This window comes from Electrophorus electricus, chromosome 10, assembly GCF_041902795.1.
Source record: "Electrophorus electricus isolate QZ-2024a chromosome 10, ASM4190279v1, whole genome shotgun sequence".
Classification (NCBI taxonomy): Eukaryota; Metazoa; Chordata; class Actinopteri; order Gymnotiformes; family Gymnotidae; genus Electrophorus; species Electrophorus electricus.
The window spans coordinates 3,836,149-3,850,671 of NC_137506.1; the positions used below are offsets into that span (position 1 = coordinate 3,836,149).

At 42.0% G+C, this 14,523-nt stretch overlaps 1 protein-coding gene across 8 annotated transcripts in view; it reads left to right on the top strand.

Annotated features, from left to right (window-relative positions):
• The window catches only part of hspa12a (heat shock protein 12A), a 37,669-nt gene extending 27,390 nt beyond the window's left edge, over window positions 1-10,279 (top strand). For all 8 annotated transcript variants that reach the window (XM_027024581.3, XM_035532556.2, XM_027024584.3 and 5 more), the window contains 4 exons: window positions 1,940-2,044; window positions 2,522-2,780; window positions 4,775-4,878; window positions 5,460-10,279. In XM_027024581.3, the coding sequence (XP_026880382.2) occupies window positions 1,940-2,044; window positions 2,522-2,780; window positions 4,775-4,878; window positions 5,460-6,091 (1,100 nt within the window). In that variant the 3' untranslated portion in view covers window positions 6,092-10,279. The remainder of the gene's footprint in view (window positions 1-1,939; window positions 2,045-2,521; window positions 2,781-4,774; window positions 4,879-5,459) is intronic.
• The last annotated feature ends 4,244 nt before the right edge of the window (window positions 10,280-14,523 follow it).

The window sequence follows — 14,523 nt, forward strand, 5'->3', positions numbered from 1 at the left end:
TATTACATAATCAAAGAGCTTACTGCTGGCTGGCTACCTGTGTCCCTAATAAGCGTACTTCTGTTTTGTTAGAATTAAGGGTGAGCGTTTCTCTGCATCCAGTATCTGATGTCCTTTACGCATTCCTCAATAATAATAATAATAATAATAATAATAATAAGCTGATAAATGTCTTCTGTTTTGACTTAGACTTGTGTGTTATCAGCAAAGCAGAGGAAACTAGAATAGTGTTTACAAATAATTTGACCCCGAAAAAAAGCAGGTGTCCTACAACGGACCCTTGTGGGACACCAAAACTAACCATGATGTACGTTGAAAAGTCACCATTTATATTTACAAACTGATGATGATCAGTTAAGTAAGATCTAAAACAAGAAAGGACTGTCCCCTTGATCCCAAGAACATTTTCAATCCTCTCTAGTAAAATGTGCTCTGTAGTATCAAATACTGCATTGAGACAACCCTCGTCAGAAGCCAGCAACAGGTCACCAACTACTCTAACAACACTCAGTGCCACGAGGAGCTCTAAACCATGGTGGAAAAAATCTAGTTCTGATGCAGTCAAATTACTGCGTCATCTCTGATAACCTGCACTGCAGTTTCACATCAGAGAAAATATTGATCTTTGGCCCCATGATGTTGTGTGCTCTCTGAGCTTAGCTGCTGAGCTACAGCTTAGCTAGGATCTTAGAAAGGTTTTGATTTGGTTTCCAGAAGCTGTTCGGAACTCTGTAGTAGTTATGCAATAGAGGATATGAAATTTCTATGCGCTACGTGCTTTGCCACCCAATGACCCTGCTTTGTAAGTTTTTGTGGTCTACCACTGTGTAGCTGAGCTGCTGTTGCTCAGAGGCTCAATTCATAATAATGGCTCTTACAGTTGACCAGAGCAGATCAAGCGGGGCAGAACTTGTGGCAAAGGTGGCATCTTATAACAGTGCCACACTTGTAGTCACTGAGCTCTTCTGTATGACTCATTCCGATGCCACTGCTTGTCTACAGAGATTACATGGCTATGTGGTTGATTTTCTACATTTCTCAGCAATGTATGTGTCTGAAACACCTGAACTCAGTAATTAGGAGGGGTGTCCACATACTTTGGCCATTGAGTTATTTTAGGGTGGTTTCACACTTCCTGTAGGTTTGCCATCATCAGTTAATATTTGTGGTTTCCGCATGCATCACCACCGTGTTTGACTGTGCAGAATGACAGACCCAAATCCCAATGCCACAATCACCACCACACTAGTGCCATCCCCATGGTACTATCCCCCTTCACCTATGACCATCATCACCATGGTAGTGTCCCCCAACTGCTGTGACCATCATCACCACGGTACTGTCCCCAATCCCGTGTGATCATCACCATGGTAGTGTCCCCCATCCCCTAAGGCATGAGTCATTGCAATCCCTACTTTCGATAATCGTTTTGGAGTCCTCAATATCATGATCAGCAATCAGAATCATCCCTTTGGGGGTTTGGCAGTTAAAAAAGAAAAATCTAATCTGTGTCTTATCTTGTTATTCTGATGAAAAATCTGGGAATGTCTCTTGTTCAGGTACCAAAATTATTTTTGCCATGGACACAGTCAGGTGTTGCCAGGGACAGGTTTGGCTGTGCACATCTTTGTTTCATGTTCAGTGCAGTCCTGTTCCCTTGTGCTGAGCTCTGACTCCTGGCCCAGAGCTCTGACTCCTGGCCCAGAGCGCTGACTCCTGGCCCAGAGCGCTGACTCCAGGCCCAGAGCTCTGACTCCTGGAAAAGCCAGGTGAAGGTCCAGTCATATTCACTCACTTTGTCATCAGAGCTTCTACAGTGCCAAGGATGTAGCAAAATGTCAGCAAGTCTGAAGTGGCAGGATCCAATAAGGGGGATCAGTTTCCCCCGGCTGGCTTTGGTGACTTTGGTTCACGTTTGCTGTTGGTTGCTGGTCTCCAGGTGATCGCTATGTGGTGGTGGATTGTGGAGGAGGCACAGTGGACCTTACAGTGCATCAGATCCGAATGCCAGAGGGTCACCTGAAGGAGCTCTATAAGGCCTCAGGTGAGAACAGGTGACCTTACATTACTCAGATGGGGATCATATTTTGCTCTACAAGCTGTTGTAGCATAAAATAAGAATATATAGCACTCAGCCAGAATGAGGGTGGTGAGGGTCATGCACTATTGGTAATTTGTTTATTGTTAGCTGATTAAATGTTTTATGTTTGTATTTTATCTGTAATTTAATCACCATATTTAAATGGAGAATCCAAAGACTGGTGGACAGTGAAGTTAATCAATAAGACGAATCTTGTAAACTAGTGGAGTAATTAGGAATATCATGATTTGAGCGATTTAAATACAGGTCTACATATTGTTCTATTTTTCTGTTTCATCTTGTTGTATTGATGCATTATGCTATATCCTGTTTAAGTGAGCCAATTGGTATTGATCCTTCATATCTTCTTACTTTCTTTCTCTCTCTCTCTGTGTGTGCGTGTGTGTGTGTGTGCGTGCGTGTGCGTGCGTGCGTGCGCAGGAGGACCATATGGATCAATTGGCATTGATTATGAGTTTGAGAAGTTGCTTTGCAAGATCTTCGGCCAGGACTTCATTGACCAGTTTAAGATCAAGCGCCCGGCTGCGTGGGTGGACCTGATGATTGCATTTGAGTCTCGCAAGAGGGCTGCAGCTCCTGACAGGACCAACCCCCTGAACATCAATCTACCCTTCTCCTTCATCGACTACTATAAGAAGTTCCGAGGCCACAGTGTGGAACATGCCCTTCGCAAGAGCAAGTAAGTACGTGGGTCACAAGCAAGTGGACAGGACAGGCAGTTGGGTCGGTTTTAATGCCTAGTGCGTTTTACATTTGGTTCTGCTCTGTTAAACTTGAATATTGACCACAAGTTTCTTGAATGCATGACCATTAAAGGTGCAGTTAGTCTTTTTTTATTATTGTTTTGTTTTTTGACTCTTTAATTTTGTTCTGTATCACATCAAGCATTTCCTCCTGCTTTTAGTAGTGTGACTCACTGATCAAAAAATGATTATTAATATGAGAAAAGCCTCAATGGCCTTCCAATGGTGATGGCTAGTAGGACAACATGATAAAACAAACAAACAATCAGAAATCCACTGCAGGCAGCGGTATCATGTGCTGCTGTCTACTAGGCTACCTTGGTCACCCATTTAAGGCTAACGAGGCATCTCCAAGTGCAGTCCTAGGGGATCAACCCAATGAACATCTCGACAATGAGCTAATGAGCTGAGCAGTTTTTGCCTAATATATTTGTAAAAATAGTATTCCAGTGTGACCTACCGTGTGATTTAAAGGAACTGTTTTGAAGTTCTAGAATGCTGCTAGCCAGAAAAACAGAAACGGTAGCATTTCTTTTCTCAAGCAATCGGGGTAGACATGCCGCTTATTTTAAGACTTTAGAAAGTCAGAAACAGCAGTTATTCTCTGCTTTTTAAAAGCACACCTGAAACACCCGAAAGCACATTTTATTTTTTCCCCTTTATTTTGAGAGGTTTTACATGCGTAGTTGAGGACAGACAGGAATGCAGTGCTACTGGAAAACTGCGGTATTACAGCTGCCCTTTAGGTGGTGTTTCACTTTAGAAGTGGTGTTGCACTCAGTCCTGTATCAAGACTAGGAACCAAAATCTACCCAGACAGGAGGGTTTTCTACTGGCGTTCACATTTCAAACAGCTGGTGCCAGAATGGCGCGCGCACACACACACACACAAGGTTATTCCATTTGCTGTTAAGCTTGTAGTGTTGCCGCATTTCTCAACAAGCTTTAAAGTGGGTAATGATGCGAGTGCTTGTGCATGTTGTGTGATTTCTTCTTTGGGTTGTTATTGAGTGGTGGCATGCTCCCCCCCCCCCCCCTCTCTCTCGCTCTCTCTCGCTCTCTCACACTCACACACACACACACACACACACACACACACACGTCCGTTCCTCTACCTAAATTATAATGAGTTAATACGTAAACATCCTTGGCAAAGAGGACTGTGTGTGTGTCTTTGTGTAGGGGTTGGTGTGCATGTCTAGAGGGGAGGTTGTCACTAACTGTCTCTCGGATGATGCCATGTTGCTACACATTTTGCAAGAAGGGTTGGTGTGCCTGTCCGGTAAAAAGACTTGTAGTTTTTCTGTGTGGGGTCATATTCTTGAAATTTGGGATTGGGTTTTTGTGAAAATATCTCAGATTTTTTAAATCTTTCACAGAAATTGCATCTCTGTCTCAGCCATGTATTCTGTCCTGGACAGCCTGGTCTTTCTGCGTCTGCTCTTTTCCATAGCTAGACTAAGATTACTGAGCTTCTCCTTGGTTAGGATGCGTCGCTGCTTTGAATCTCTGACAGTAAGGAAATACTCTGCTAATTCATACTCACTGTTTAGGGCCCGATAACACTCTAATTTACTTTGAGCTTTAGTTTGATAGTACCAATGTCCCAATGTTTTATCTGACTTAGTTTTAGATTTGGTGTTAAAGCAGCGCTGAGAGGTTGGTCTGCATTAGTAGTTGCTTAGAACCAACTGACTTGGAGGACTCTCTTCAGGGTTTCAGGTCTTAGGTCTGTAGTACAGTAAGATAGTGTTTCTCTGGGACTGGTCTTTAAATGCATCCAGAAATGTACTGCTCTTTTTTTGCGTGTTTATAAATGGTGGAAATCTCTCTCTCTTTTTACCTTTTCTGTCTCTCTCTCCCTTACACACACACACACACACACACACCCATCCTCTGTCTCTCTCTCTCTCTCTCTCTCTCTCCTCAGTGTGGACTTCGTTAAGTGGTCCTCTCAAGGCATGCTGAGAATGAGCCCAGATGCCATGAACGCTCTGTTCAAGCCCACCATCGATCACATCATTCAGCACCTTAGTAAGTGTTCACGTGTCTGTCCTTAAGACTCCTATTAAACCCAGCTGAGCCCAACCTCCTAAGCTCAGCCTGCTGCGCTCGTCTTAAATAACTAAATGCCAGAGAGTAAAAGTTGCATTTCCTGAATAATGGGGCAGTAGCATGTTTTGTAGTGATGCTGCAGTAATGTCCCATCACCAACAACACTGAATCTATGTTGAGGAGCTTCACAGCATGGGCATTAGAGGAACCAAGGCCGGAGTTTCTATCCAAGCAGGCAGTAGCAATAATACTACGTTTCCCGAAACATTTTTGTGTAACTTGTATGTGAATTGGCTAGAGGTGGGTGTTGGTGCATGCCTGTGTGTGTGAGCACACTTATGACCATTCTGTAAACCATCTGAAGATGATGGAAGGAACACCTCTTTACATCTGCTTTGCACCTCTTTAACCTGGAGTATATGTAAAGCAGAGGTAAAATCAAGGGACACTTTCGTACATTTATTACATACTGAAATAACTTTGGATGTGACGAGTGAAATAAACCAATCCATGAACATACTGTGCTGCCCCCTCTTGTTTACACCCCCCTTGTTCCTCAGATGAGCTGTTTGATAGGCCTGAGGTAACAGACATCAAGTTCCTCTTCCTGGTGGGTGGGTTCGCTGAATCACCACTCCTCCAAAAGGCGGTCCAGGATATGCTCCAGGAGCGGAGTCGCGTCATCATCCCACATGACGTGGGCCTGACCATCCTGAAGGGGGCGGTGCTGTTCGGGCTCGACCCAGGAGTCATCAGGGTGCGTCGCTCCCCGTTGACGTACGGCGTGGGCGTTCTCAACCGCTTCGTGGACGGCAAGCACCCTCCCGAGAAGATGCTGGTGAAGGACGGCACGCGCTGGTGCACCGACGTCTTCGATACCTTCATCGCGGCTGACCAGTCGGTGGCACTAGGGGAGACGGTGAAGCGGAGCTACACTCCTGCTAGGCCCTCGCAGCAGGTCATCGTCATACACGTGTACTGCTCCGAGAAGGAGGCAGTGAGCTTCATCTCAGACGCCGGCGTGCGCAAGTGCGGCACGCTACGTCTCGACGTGAGCGGCACGGAGAGTCCGGCGGCACGCCGGGAGATCCAGACGCTCATGCAGTTCGGCGACACGGAGATCCGCGCCATGGCCATCGATGTGGCTACATCACGCAGTGTCAAGGCTAGCATCGACTTCCTCAGTCAGTGAGGAAGAGGAGGAGTGAGGCTGATGGAGGAAGGTCACAGTAACACATTCTCCAGTGGTCAGCAAACCTTCTCCTAGAGATCAACTTTCCATCAGAGCTTAGTATCAGCCTGATGAGAAAACACCTGATCCAGCTCGTCAAAGAGTTATTAGATTAGGGTCAGAAAGTAGATGGGTAAGGAGGAGGTTGGTTTCCACTGGGATATTTGAGTCCTTCACAGTAAAATGACCAGTAGTAAGCCAACACCCTGCAGTATATGTTCGAAATTTGGGGAAAGTTTACCAAATGTTGATCGTTAGTATTAGGTGTTAGTATTTGATACTGGTCATTTTACTGTGAAATAGCACACAGTGACATAAACCCTATCCTGACCATTGTGCCGGTGCCTTTTTTTTTAATTATTTTTTTTTATTCCTTCTTTTTAACAGTTTACTGCTATAAAGAAAGCAATGCTTATTCTGGCTTGCTTTGTCTAGTCAAGCTTCTGTCTGAGCTGTGTTTCGTGCATCCTAAGCTCTAGTTCACATGCAATTGTGTCCAGCTGGTCTACAACTCAGCCAACAGCTGCAGGCTTGTCCCTTTTTGGCATTTTTTAAAACCTACCTGATCGGAACTGTGCACTTTAGTCCCGTTAAAAACAATTGAGTGTTCACTGCAATGACTGGGGGGTGTGTATGTGCTTCAAAACATTTGCATGTAATTTAGTTTGCCATTCAGACTTCATGGAAAAGATCAGACAAGCAAAGCATCTGATGATAAAGCATCTGATAAGTAAAAAAAAATGGATTGGGGAGTCTATCTGCCTCTGTATGAAGCAGAAGGGACAATCGATTGAAGCTTTGGAGAAGGTTAAGAGAAGGTTCTTTATCTGCACTTATCAGATGTGTCCTCAGGTTCCTTCAGGTCACTCATAAAATGTCCCCCATGGTCTTCCACACTCTGCCAGGCTGGCAAGTCTGCCCTCCATCCCAGAAGTCTTAACACTAGAATCTTTGGGTTATTTCAGTTTTTAATTGTTTTAATTAAACTTTTATTTTAAAAAGTTAGAAACTTTATTTCAACTTTGAAGCACAGCCACAGACCAGCTAAGCTCCTGAATCAAGTAAACAAAAAACAACAACAACCCAAAACAGAACCACCAGAGCCTTACCAACTTTCCAGTCTGGTCTCGTGCTGCTTTGTCTTGCCTTTCTTCTGCACCCATATTTCAGTTAAAGAAACAGCCACTAGTACCACTGTGAGCTTATCTTTTCAACGTGTGTGGTGTCATTGGCACTAGGAAACAAGGGATGGGGAAAAAATGACCATAGCTTTCTTCATACTCCTGCTAACGCAGCTGCATAGAAACGCTATGGCGACAGAACAGCTTTTTTTAGCATTTTTTTTCCAATATTTTTTCTTTGTTGTTGTTGTTTTGATTTTTAGATTTTGTCTCATCTTCTCCTGCATAGAACTCGGAGCTCATGTCGGTATGATGTCCGGTGTTGCTCAGAACACCGCAACTTTGCACACAGGCCTCTACATAATGCCATTAATAAACACACACCATTTTCACACACACAGAATATGGCGCTATTCAGTGTTTTATTTTGTCACTAACCCTTTACCTTACCAGATCAATACTTGGCCTATTATGGGAAACACGAATCCTTGAATGTGAACATATGTAAGCCTACACCTTCAGGAGAGGCAGTCTGACGAAAGCTGCTAGCCACATGTATACATGTGGGTTTCAAAACCATCCCAATTTTGCTTGTTGCCTTTAGCACCTTGCTAATCAAAAAGACACTGATATTTGCTTTTATTTTTGCTATTTTCCAAATTTTGTTATAATCAGCAGATTATAGTGGAAGAGAGAAAACGGCTGAAAATGTTAATTTGTGTAAATACAGTATTTAAAATGTACAGATTTTTAGAGTTACTTTTAGTGCTGTTTTAGCAGCTTTCAGAGCTTTGTGAGAGAGAGAGAGAGAGTGAGGGAGTGTGTGTGTGTGTGTGTGTGTGTGTGTGTGTGTGTGTGTGCGCTTTAGTGGACTCCTTCACTCACCAGCCGTTGCATCTTACAAACACACAAAGCCCAACACTGATTGCACATGCACAAGTGAATACATGTGTCTCCAAACCCGTGTCTCTCCAGAATATAAGACTTGAAAACCTTTGACCTTAACAGCTTTAGCAGCTGTTTACCATCACTGACTTAATGGAGCATTTGTGTCAGGAGCACAGCAGAAGCCTTTCATTAGCTGCATGTGAGCTCTGTAGATGTTAACAAGCAAAACAGAAGCAATATCTTAACTGGAGAAACATGGGTACTGCTGCTCTCTTTCGCCCCCACTTGGTGACAAAGCCACACAACACCCCCTGCTGCCTAATTAAACGCATAAGCAATAAGGCGTAACGTGACGCTTCTAGGTCATTCTGCACCCCTGAGATCAGCTGTGATGTGCTACCCGTATAATATCTGTGCCAGCTTTAGCAAAAAAAAAAAGAATTACAATCCTTAAAAAAAAACAAAAAAAGACAATAGACACGGAGGATTTGGCAGTGTTTTTAAACCATTCACATACAAATATATTAAGATCAGAAGTTCTGAAGAAATCTGTGTATTGAAAAGTTTAAAAGACAAAACGTTAGTTATCAGATACAATATGCTGAGCATGTGAAGCTTCATATTTCACAAAAAAAAAATTAGGAAGAAATATTTGATAGAAGTATTGATACAAACCATATTGCTTCCTGCTTTTGCATTTTTGTGTATCTGCTAGATTGTAAGCAAGACTGCAGTGTTTTTTGGAACCACTGCCTCTAACCATCGCTGCATTTTGAAGTGAATATATAGCCTAATGACCAATATATTGCCTGTAATTATAGAATTTTATACTAAACTGACTTAACTTCTAACGTCAGTCCTTAACTGTCATTAGGTGGGACCATGTACATGTGTGTAGACACTCCCATGGCAAAAAGAATTAGACACACAGTTTTATTAACACATTACTGGCTAAACTCCATCTGTCAAATCTGCACCATGGGGAAGCTCCCTTACTATCACACTGACATCTTGCAGTTTCTAGCGTTTGGCTTAAATGATGCATATTTACAGAGGCTTCACTTGCTGACATCACTATTGCCATCTGACTTGCAACGCGGCACAACTTGCATGGGTGATATTGGAGACTGAAAAGAAGGGTCAAAACGAGGAGACTGAAAATGTACCTTTTCATTGTGTGAAGAACTGTGTATGCTTTAGAAAGGGAGGGTGTGTGAATTTGAAAAAATCAAAACAGGAAGATATTACCTCTTCTTTTCCCATCAGCAGTGCATGTTAGACTGAACAAGAAGTGAGGTCTTTAGCTTGGACATGCACGCATGTAAGCAGAGGAAAACTGCACATCTGATTACACACACCTGCATGTATACCTGTTTCGCACACCTGCACATATACACCCATTCCAGACACTTATGGACATACACCCACGTACCGTACGCAAGGCTGTCGAGCAGCACATCTGTTGCTTGACAACACATCCAGGTCTGTGTATATACACAGAAGGTGTGAGCTAAAAGTGATTACCTCCAGGAAGGATGCTCAGATTCTTCATCACATTACCAGATAATGGTGCGACTATGCTATCATTTTTAGCCAACACACAATGTATGGCTTCTTTGTACTCTAGCTAATGCTATATTTAGCCTATATAGTTAAAGAGCATTATTAAGCCTATGTTTACATTTTGTTTTAAATGCCATACTATGTACTGACACTTTGAAATGTCTTTGAATTAAGAGGCAGGCGTAGTCCCTGACAGCAAAATTAAAGTAGGGTGTTTTTTATTTGTTTTTATGTAATTGGATTTCAGCAGCAAACAACCATGGAAAGCTCTACTGGCTTTGACATAACTTGAACAGAACCTACCAACAGAAAACAGATCTGAACAGATACAACACTGGACTTCTCTCGGCGGTGGAGGCACGGTGGCCGCTACCCTCTCAAGCCGAAATGGATGCTCTGAATCCTGTTACTTGTCTCTTCGTGTCCTGTGGGGACTCGTATGCTGTGTTCTCTGTTCTGATTTAAATGATCACAGAGCCACTTCTCCCAACATTTGGACCCAATTAGTTAACAACTGTATTACAATCAATGCCAAGTACCAAAACTGTCCTCCAATAAAATGTATGTGTAAGAGTGATTATTGTCCATGTATTTTTTTTTAATGGTAATGTTTAATGTTTATTAACAGCAGCTGTTCTTGTGCAGTGAGGTGACGAGCCCATACCCCGACCAAAGTTTGGACTTGTATTACATATTTGAGTAGGCCGATGATGGGACCTCATTTTTATGTCAACACTGTTGATAAAATGTGACCCAAACTGAAATGTAAAGCGAAAGAAACGAACCTTGAAGAATTTATTCACCAAACGCACAGAAATGTGATCTGCAAAGGCAGAAAAGTTTCATCCTTTTTATCTAATAAATTACTATTTGCAAACACTTCATACCAGAAATACAACATAAATCTCAGGGAAATTCTTAGACCCCAATTGTGCAATAGAAATTTAAACATGGTAGAAAAACATACTCCACAGTAGTTCAGAATCATTCATAATCACTTTATTACTCTCTATTACACTACTGCTGCTGTGTTCATCTAATGGCAGCTGGAACAATTGTGTGGGTGGCATTGGTAAGTAATGATCTCTGCTTGTGATGGCCTACAGACTAGGTAAAGCTGATCCTGCCTATAACGCTTTCATCTGAGCGTACCACGCTTCTCAATGCTTTGCAGGCCTGTTCGGTAGTGATCCTAATACCAGACTGTGATGTGTCCGGCCAGTGCACTCTTTATGGTACTAGTGTAAAGGTTTGTGAGATTTTAAAAGCCCTCCACCTGCAGTGAAAGTTAAGCTACTGCATCTTAATGAGCAGGTGGGTGTGGTGAGACCAGGTTAAGTCCTTCCTCTGAGTTGTCTGGGTAAACGCACAGTGGACAATGGTGTTTTATCTCTGATGAAGCGGTTTTAGTGCCTTTGCATTTTCTTACCGAAGTCCACAAGTTTTTGCGACACTAAGGGAGAGGTTGTTAACCCGTTATCCATAATGCATTAATTTGCTCTTTCACACCACCTTTGCCAAACAATAGTCAACAAACAGCATCGTCACATAGCGTCTTAGAGGACAGTGAGTCTGATTGGTCAGCATGTAAACTGCATAGGTGAGGATAGGAGCAGGGTATCTTGGGTCTCTGGAATAGTTGAGCTCTTGTACCAGTCTCTCAAAACATTTGCTGCATTTGAAGTGCTACTGTCAGTAATTCAAACATGCTGGAGCTCTTGTTTTAAGTCTACAACAGTAGATTTCTTTAAGTAAGTAGGGAGCACAGTCTGAGCCAGTGAAGAAATCCAGTGTGATACCCATGTGTTACCATGGTGCTCTGAATTAGCCGATCACTGAACAGTAGCACAGCTAAACATAAAAATGACAAACTGATAGTCTGGCCTTAACCATTACTGCCAATTGCAGTAAATCCAACTAGATCAATTTACTGTTAGATTTTGGAAGAATTAGAAAGCAATTATCTAGTCTCCTTATTTTTCAAACACATGTAGCCTGACCTTTTACAATTTGAGAGTTTTGAGTTTTAAGGGAGATTATTTGACAAATAGAAAAAATTCTGTACTACAAAAATTCTAGATTATTACGAGCATGCCATCCCCATCAGCCAATGCTGTGAACAAAAATCTTTTCCAGTATTCAGGTTAACATCAAAGGACTTGCTGGAATGTGTTGACAGTCTATCTCAGGATTCTTTTACTTGGGAGCCACAGAAGGAAAGGTGCCTATATTCTCAGAAACCCCATGAAGGAAGCCATCTGGACATCAACGGAACTGATGGAACACAGCTGATGGAGCTTCAGGGTCAAGTGTGGAGTTTGACCTCAATACTAATCGAGCATGAGGAAGAAACCTCGAGACTCGAGACTCAAAGAGGGTGCCCGTCCTCCTGTGGCCACAACGGTCACCACAATAGTAATAGTTTTAAGATAAAGATAAATAAACAATAATAAAATGAACAAATAAGCCCTCAGATCAAGCAACATAAGCAGAGAGACAACCCTTGTCAGAAGACAACAACAGGTTATTAACTACTGTCTCTGTACTGTTTTTGTACTATAATAAAGCCTAAACCCTGACTGAAAGACTTCATCTGGTTCTGATTCAGGTATGAGCTTAGCTGCTGAGCTACATCTTTTTCTAGGATCTTGGTAATAAATGGTTTGAGATTGGCCTGAAATATAACAGCTGACATGGGCCTAGGTTAGATTGGTTTTGCTCTGATTACTGCTAATTTGAATAATTTAGGTATGTAGCCAATGTTCAAGGAGAAGTTTATTCAATTTAGTAAAGGTTCAATTACTTCAAGTAAGATTTCTTAAGAAAGTGGGTGGGCAGTGAATCTAGTGGAGGATTTTGAGCATGAGATCTGAGATGCAAGTTCAGGTTCTTGGATAGGTGTAAAGGATTCTAGAGTCTTTTTTGGCTTGGTTGTTCTGATCTCTAAGTAGCTGCCTGATGTCACGTTAATACTCTGAATGTTATCTCTAATGTGATTAATTTTCATTGAAGAAATTAAATAACCCATTACTACTGTGTGATGTAATCTGAGCATTGGTGTCAGTTTTATACCTAGTTAGATGTGCAATTACTAAATAGAAATCTAGGATTATTTTGGTTATTTTCCATTAGGGTCGAGTGTGAATGTGATCGTTACATCAAGGTACTGATTCTTTGTCCCTAATTTTTTACTATTAAGTGGAGCAACATCATTGAGTGTGCAGCAGAATACTGATTCTAAGCATTCAGTCATTTGAGGTCTGGGAGATTCGCAATAAATCTAAACGCAGCGGCTGACGTGATCGTGCATCTGGTGTGGTAGCAAGGCAAGGTTACTATATTGTGGCTCATATGTTGCTCAAATGAAATGAGGGAATGGTCTGTGATGGCATCAGACTGGGGTAGTATGACGATGTTCTCTGTATCTAGATTAGAGAGGAAATCTGCAAACTCTAATAAATTCTGAATCACTCCCATCATAGCTGTGAATTTCTGGAAAACAAAAAACCTTCGTGTTCAATGGATGGGCTGATTCCACAGCATGGTTACAGGGAGGTGGGTGTCAGGCTATCAGAGCATAAGTACAGTTTTTGAGTTGATAGAGTTTTTTAATACCCTGAATGATATGTTTGAAAAGATTAAAAATTGAACATGAAACATTTTTCTCTTTTTAGGAATGTGGAGCAAATTTTATGGAAATGTTCTAATGTATATGAATTCTCCACACACAAAACTGAATCGAACAGATATACTGCCTTTTTTCTGACATAACGGAGCAAAAGAAGGCATTTTCTGTAGTTTGATTTGATCTTTGATTTAGTTCAGTGACAGGCAGACTGAAATGGATAACTGCACTGGATTTTAAGGTTTAAATGCTGTGTTTCCATTCACCATGGCCCCCTAAGTAAAATGAGAGGTCTCTACAGGTTCTCAATTGTTTTCATTGAGTGTGTTTTGGGCTCTTCACCAGCGAGTGGTAATGTATTAGACATTGAACTGTAACCTGCTCCGTTCAATGGAGTTTTTATGTAGTCTGCAGAAGTGGTGTACTTAACTCCTGTGTCCTGTAAAAAAAAATGTGTGATTCAATTTGCAAGATGAACTGTACAATTTCCCAGTTTAAAGAGGAATGTGTTATTGTTTATTCAACCAGTGCCACAGACCTTCCTGTCCAGATTGGAATCCAGGGGAATAAGGAAAGAAACAGCAATTTTCAAATTGTGAAGAATCTGAGTCAAATATTTTCATGGCTTAGATAGCCTAAGGCTTTTCTTGGTTTCTGTAGGGAACTCTTTCGTTAGTTTATTATTAGCATGTGAGGCAACACTGCCCTCCAGTGGCCAATGCAGAACAGCCTGACCAGTGTTCAGCTCCCCGCCCACAGTGTTTGGAAATTCAGCAAACTGGAGCTCATTATGCATTCATTTACCCTTCTAAACCACCAATACCCAGTGTACTTCCCACCAAATACCACGCAGTAGGTATGATGTAAGTTATTTTGTCAAAGACCCTTTAATAACTTACAACTGAAGCTACACTTACATTATTAGACTGTTTGGTCTTTCATATCAGTGTGTAGAACAAGAGAACAAGGGTGCTAGTAAATGTCTACTGATCCTCTCTCTGTTTTTCTCTATCTTTGGGTCATTTTATAGATGCTGAGAGTGCTTTTCTCCCTGACTAATCCCTGTGATGCCTTGTCTCTCTATACTAATGAAAAGCTTTAATGTAAAAACTCTGCAGTAATTAGAGGCAGAGTGAAGCACCCTCACTCGGACTCCGCCCCCCTCAGTCAGGAAGGGGAAGAAAGCATAGACGCTC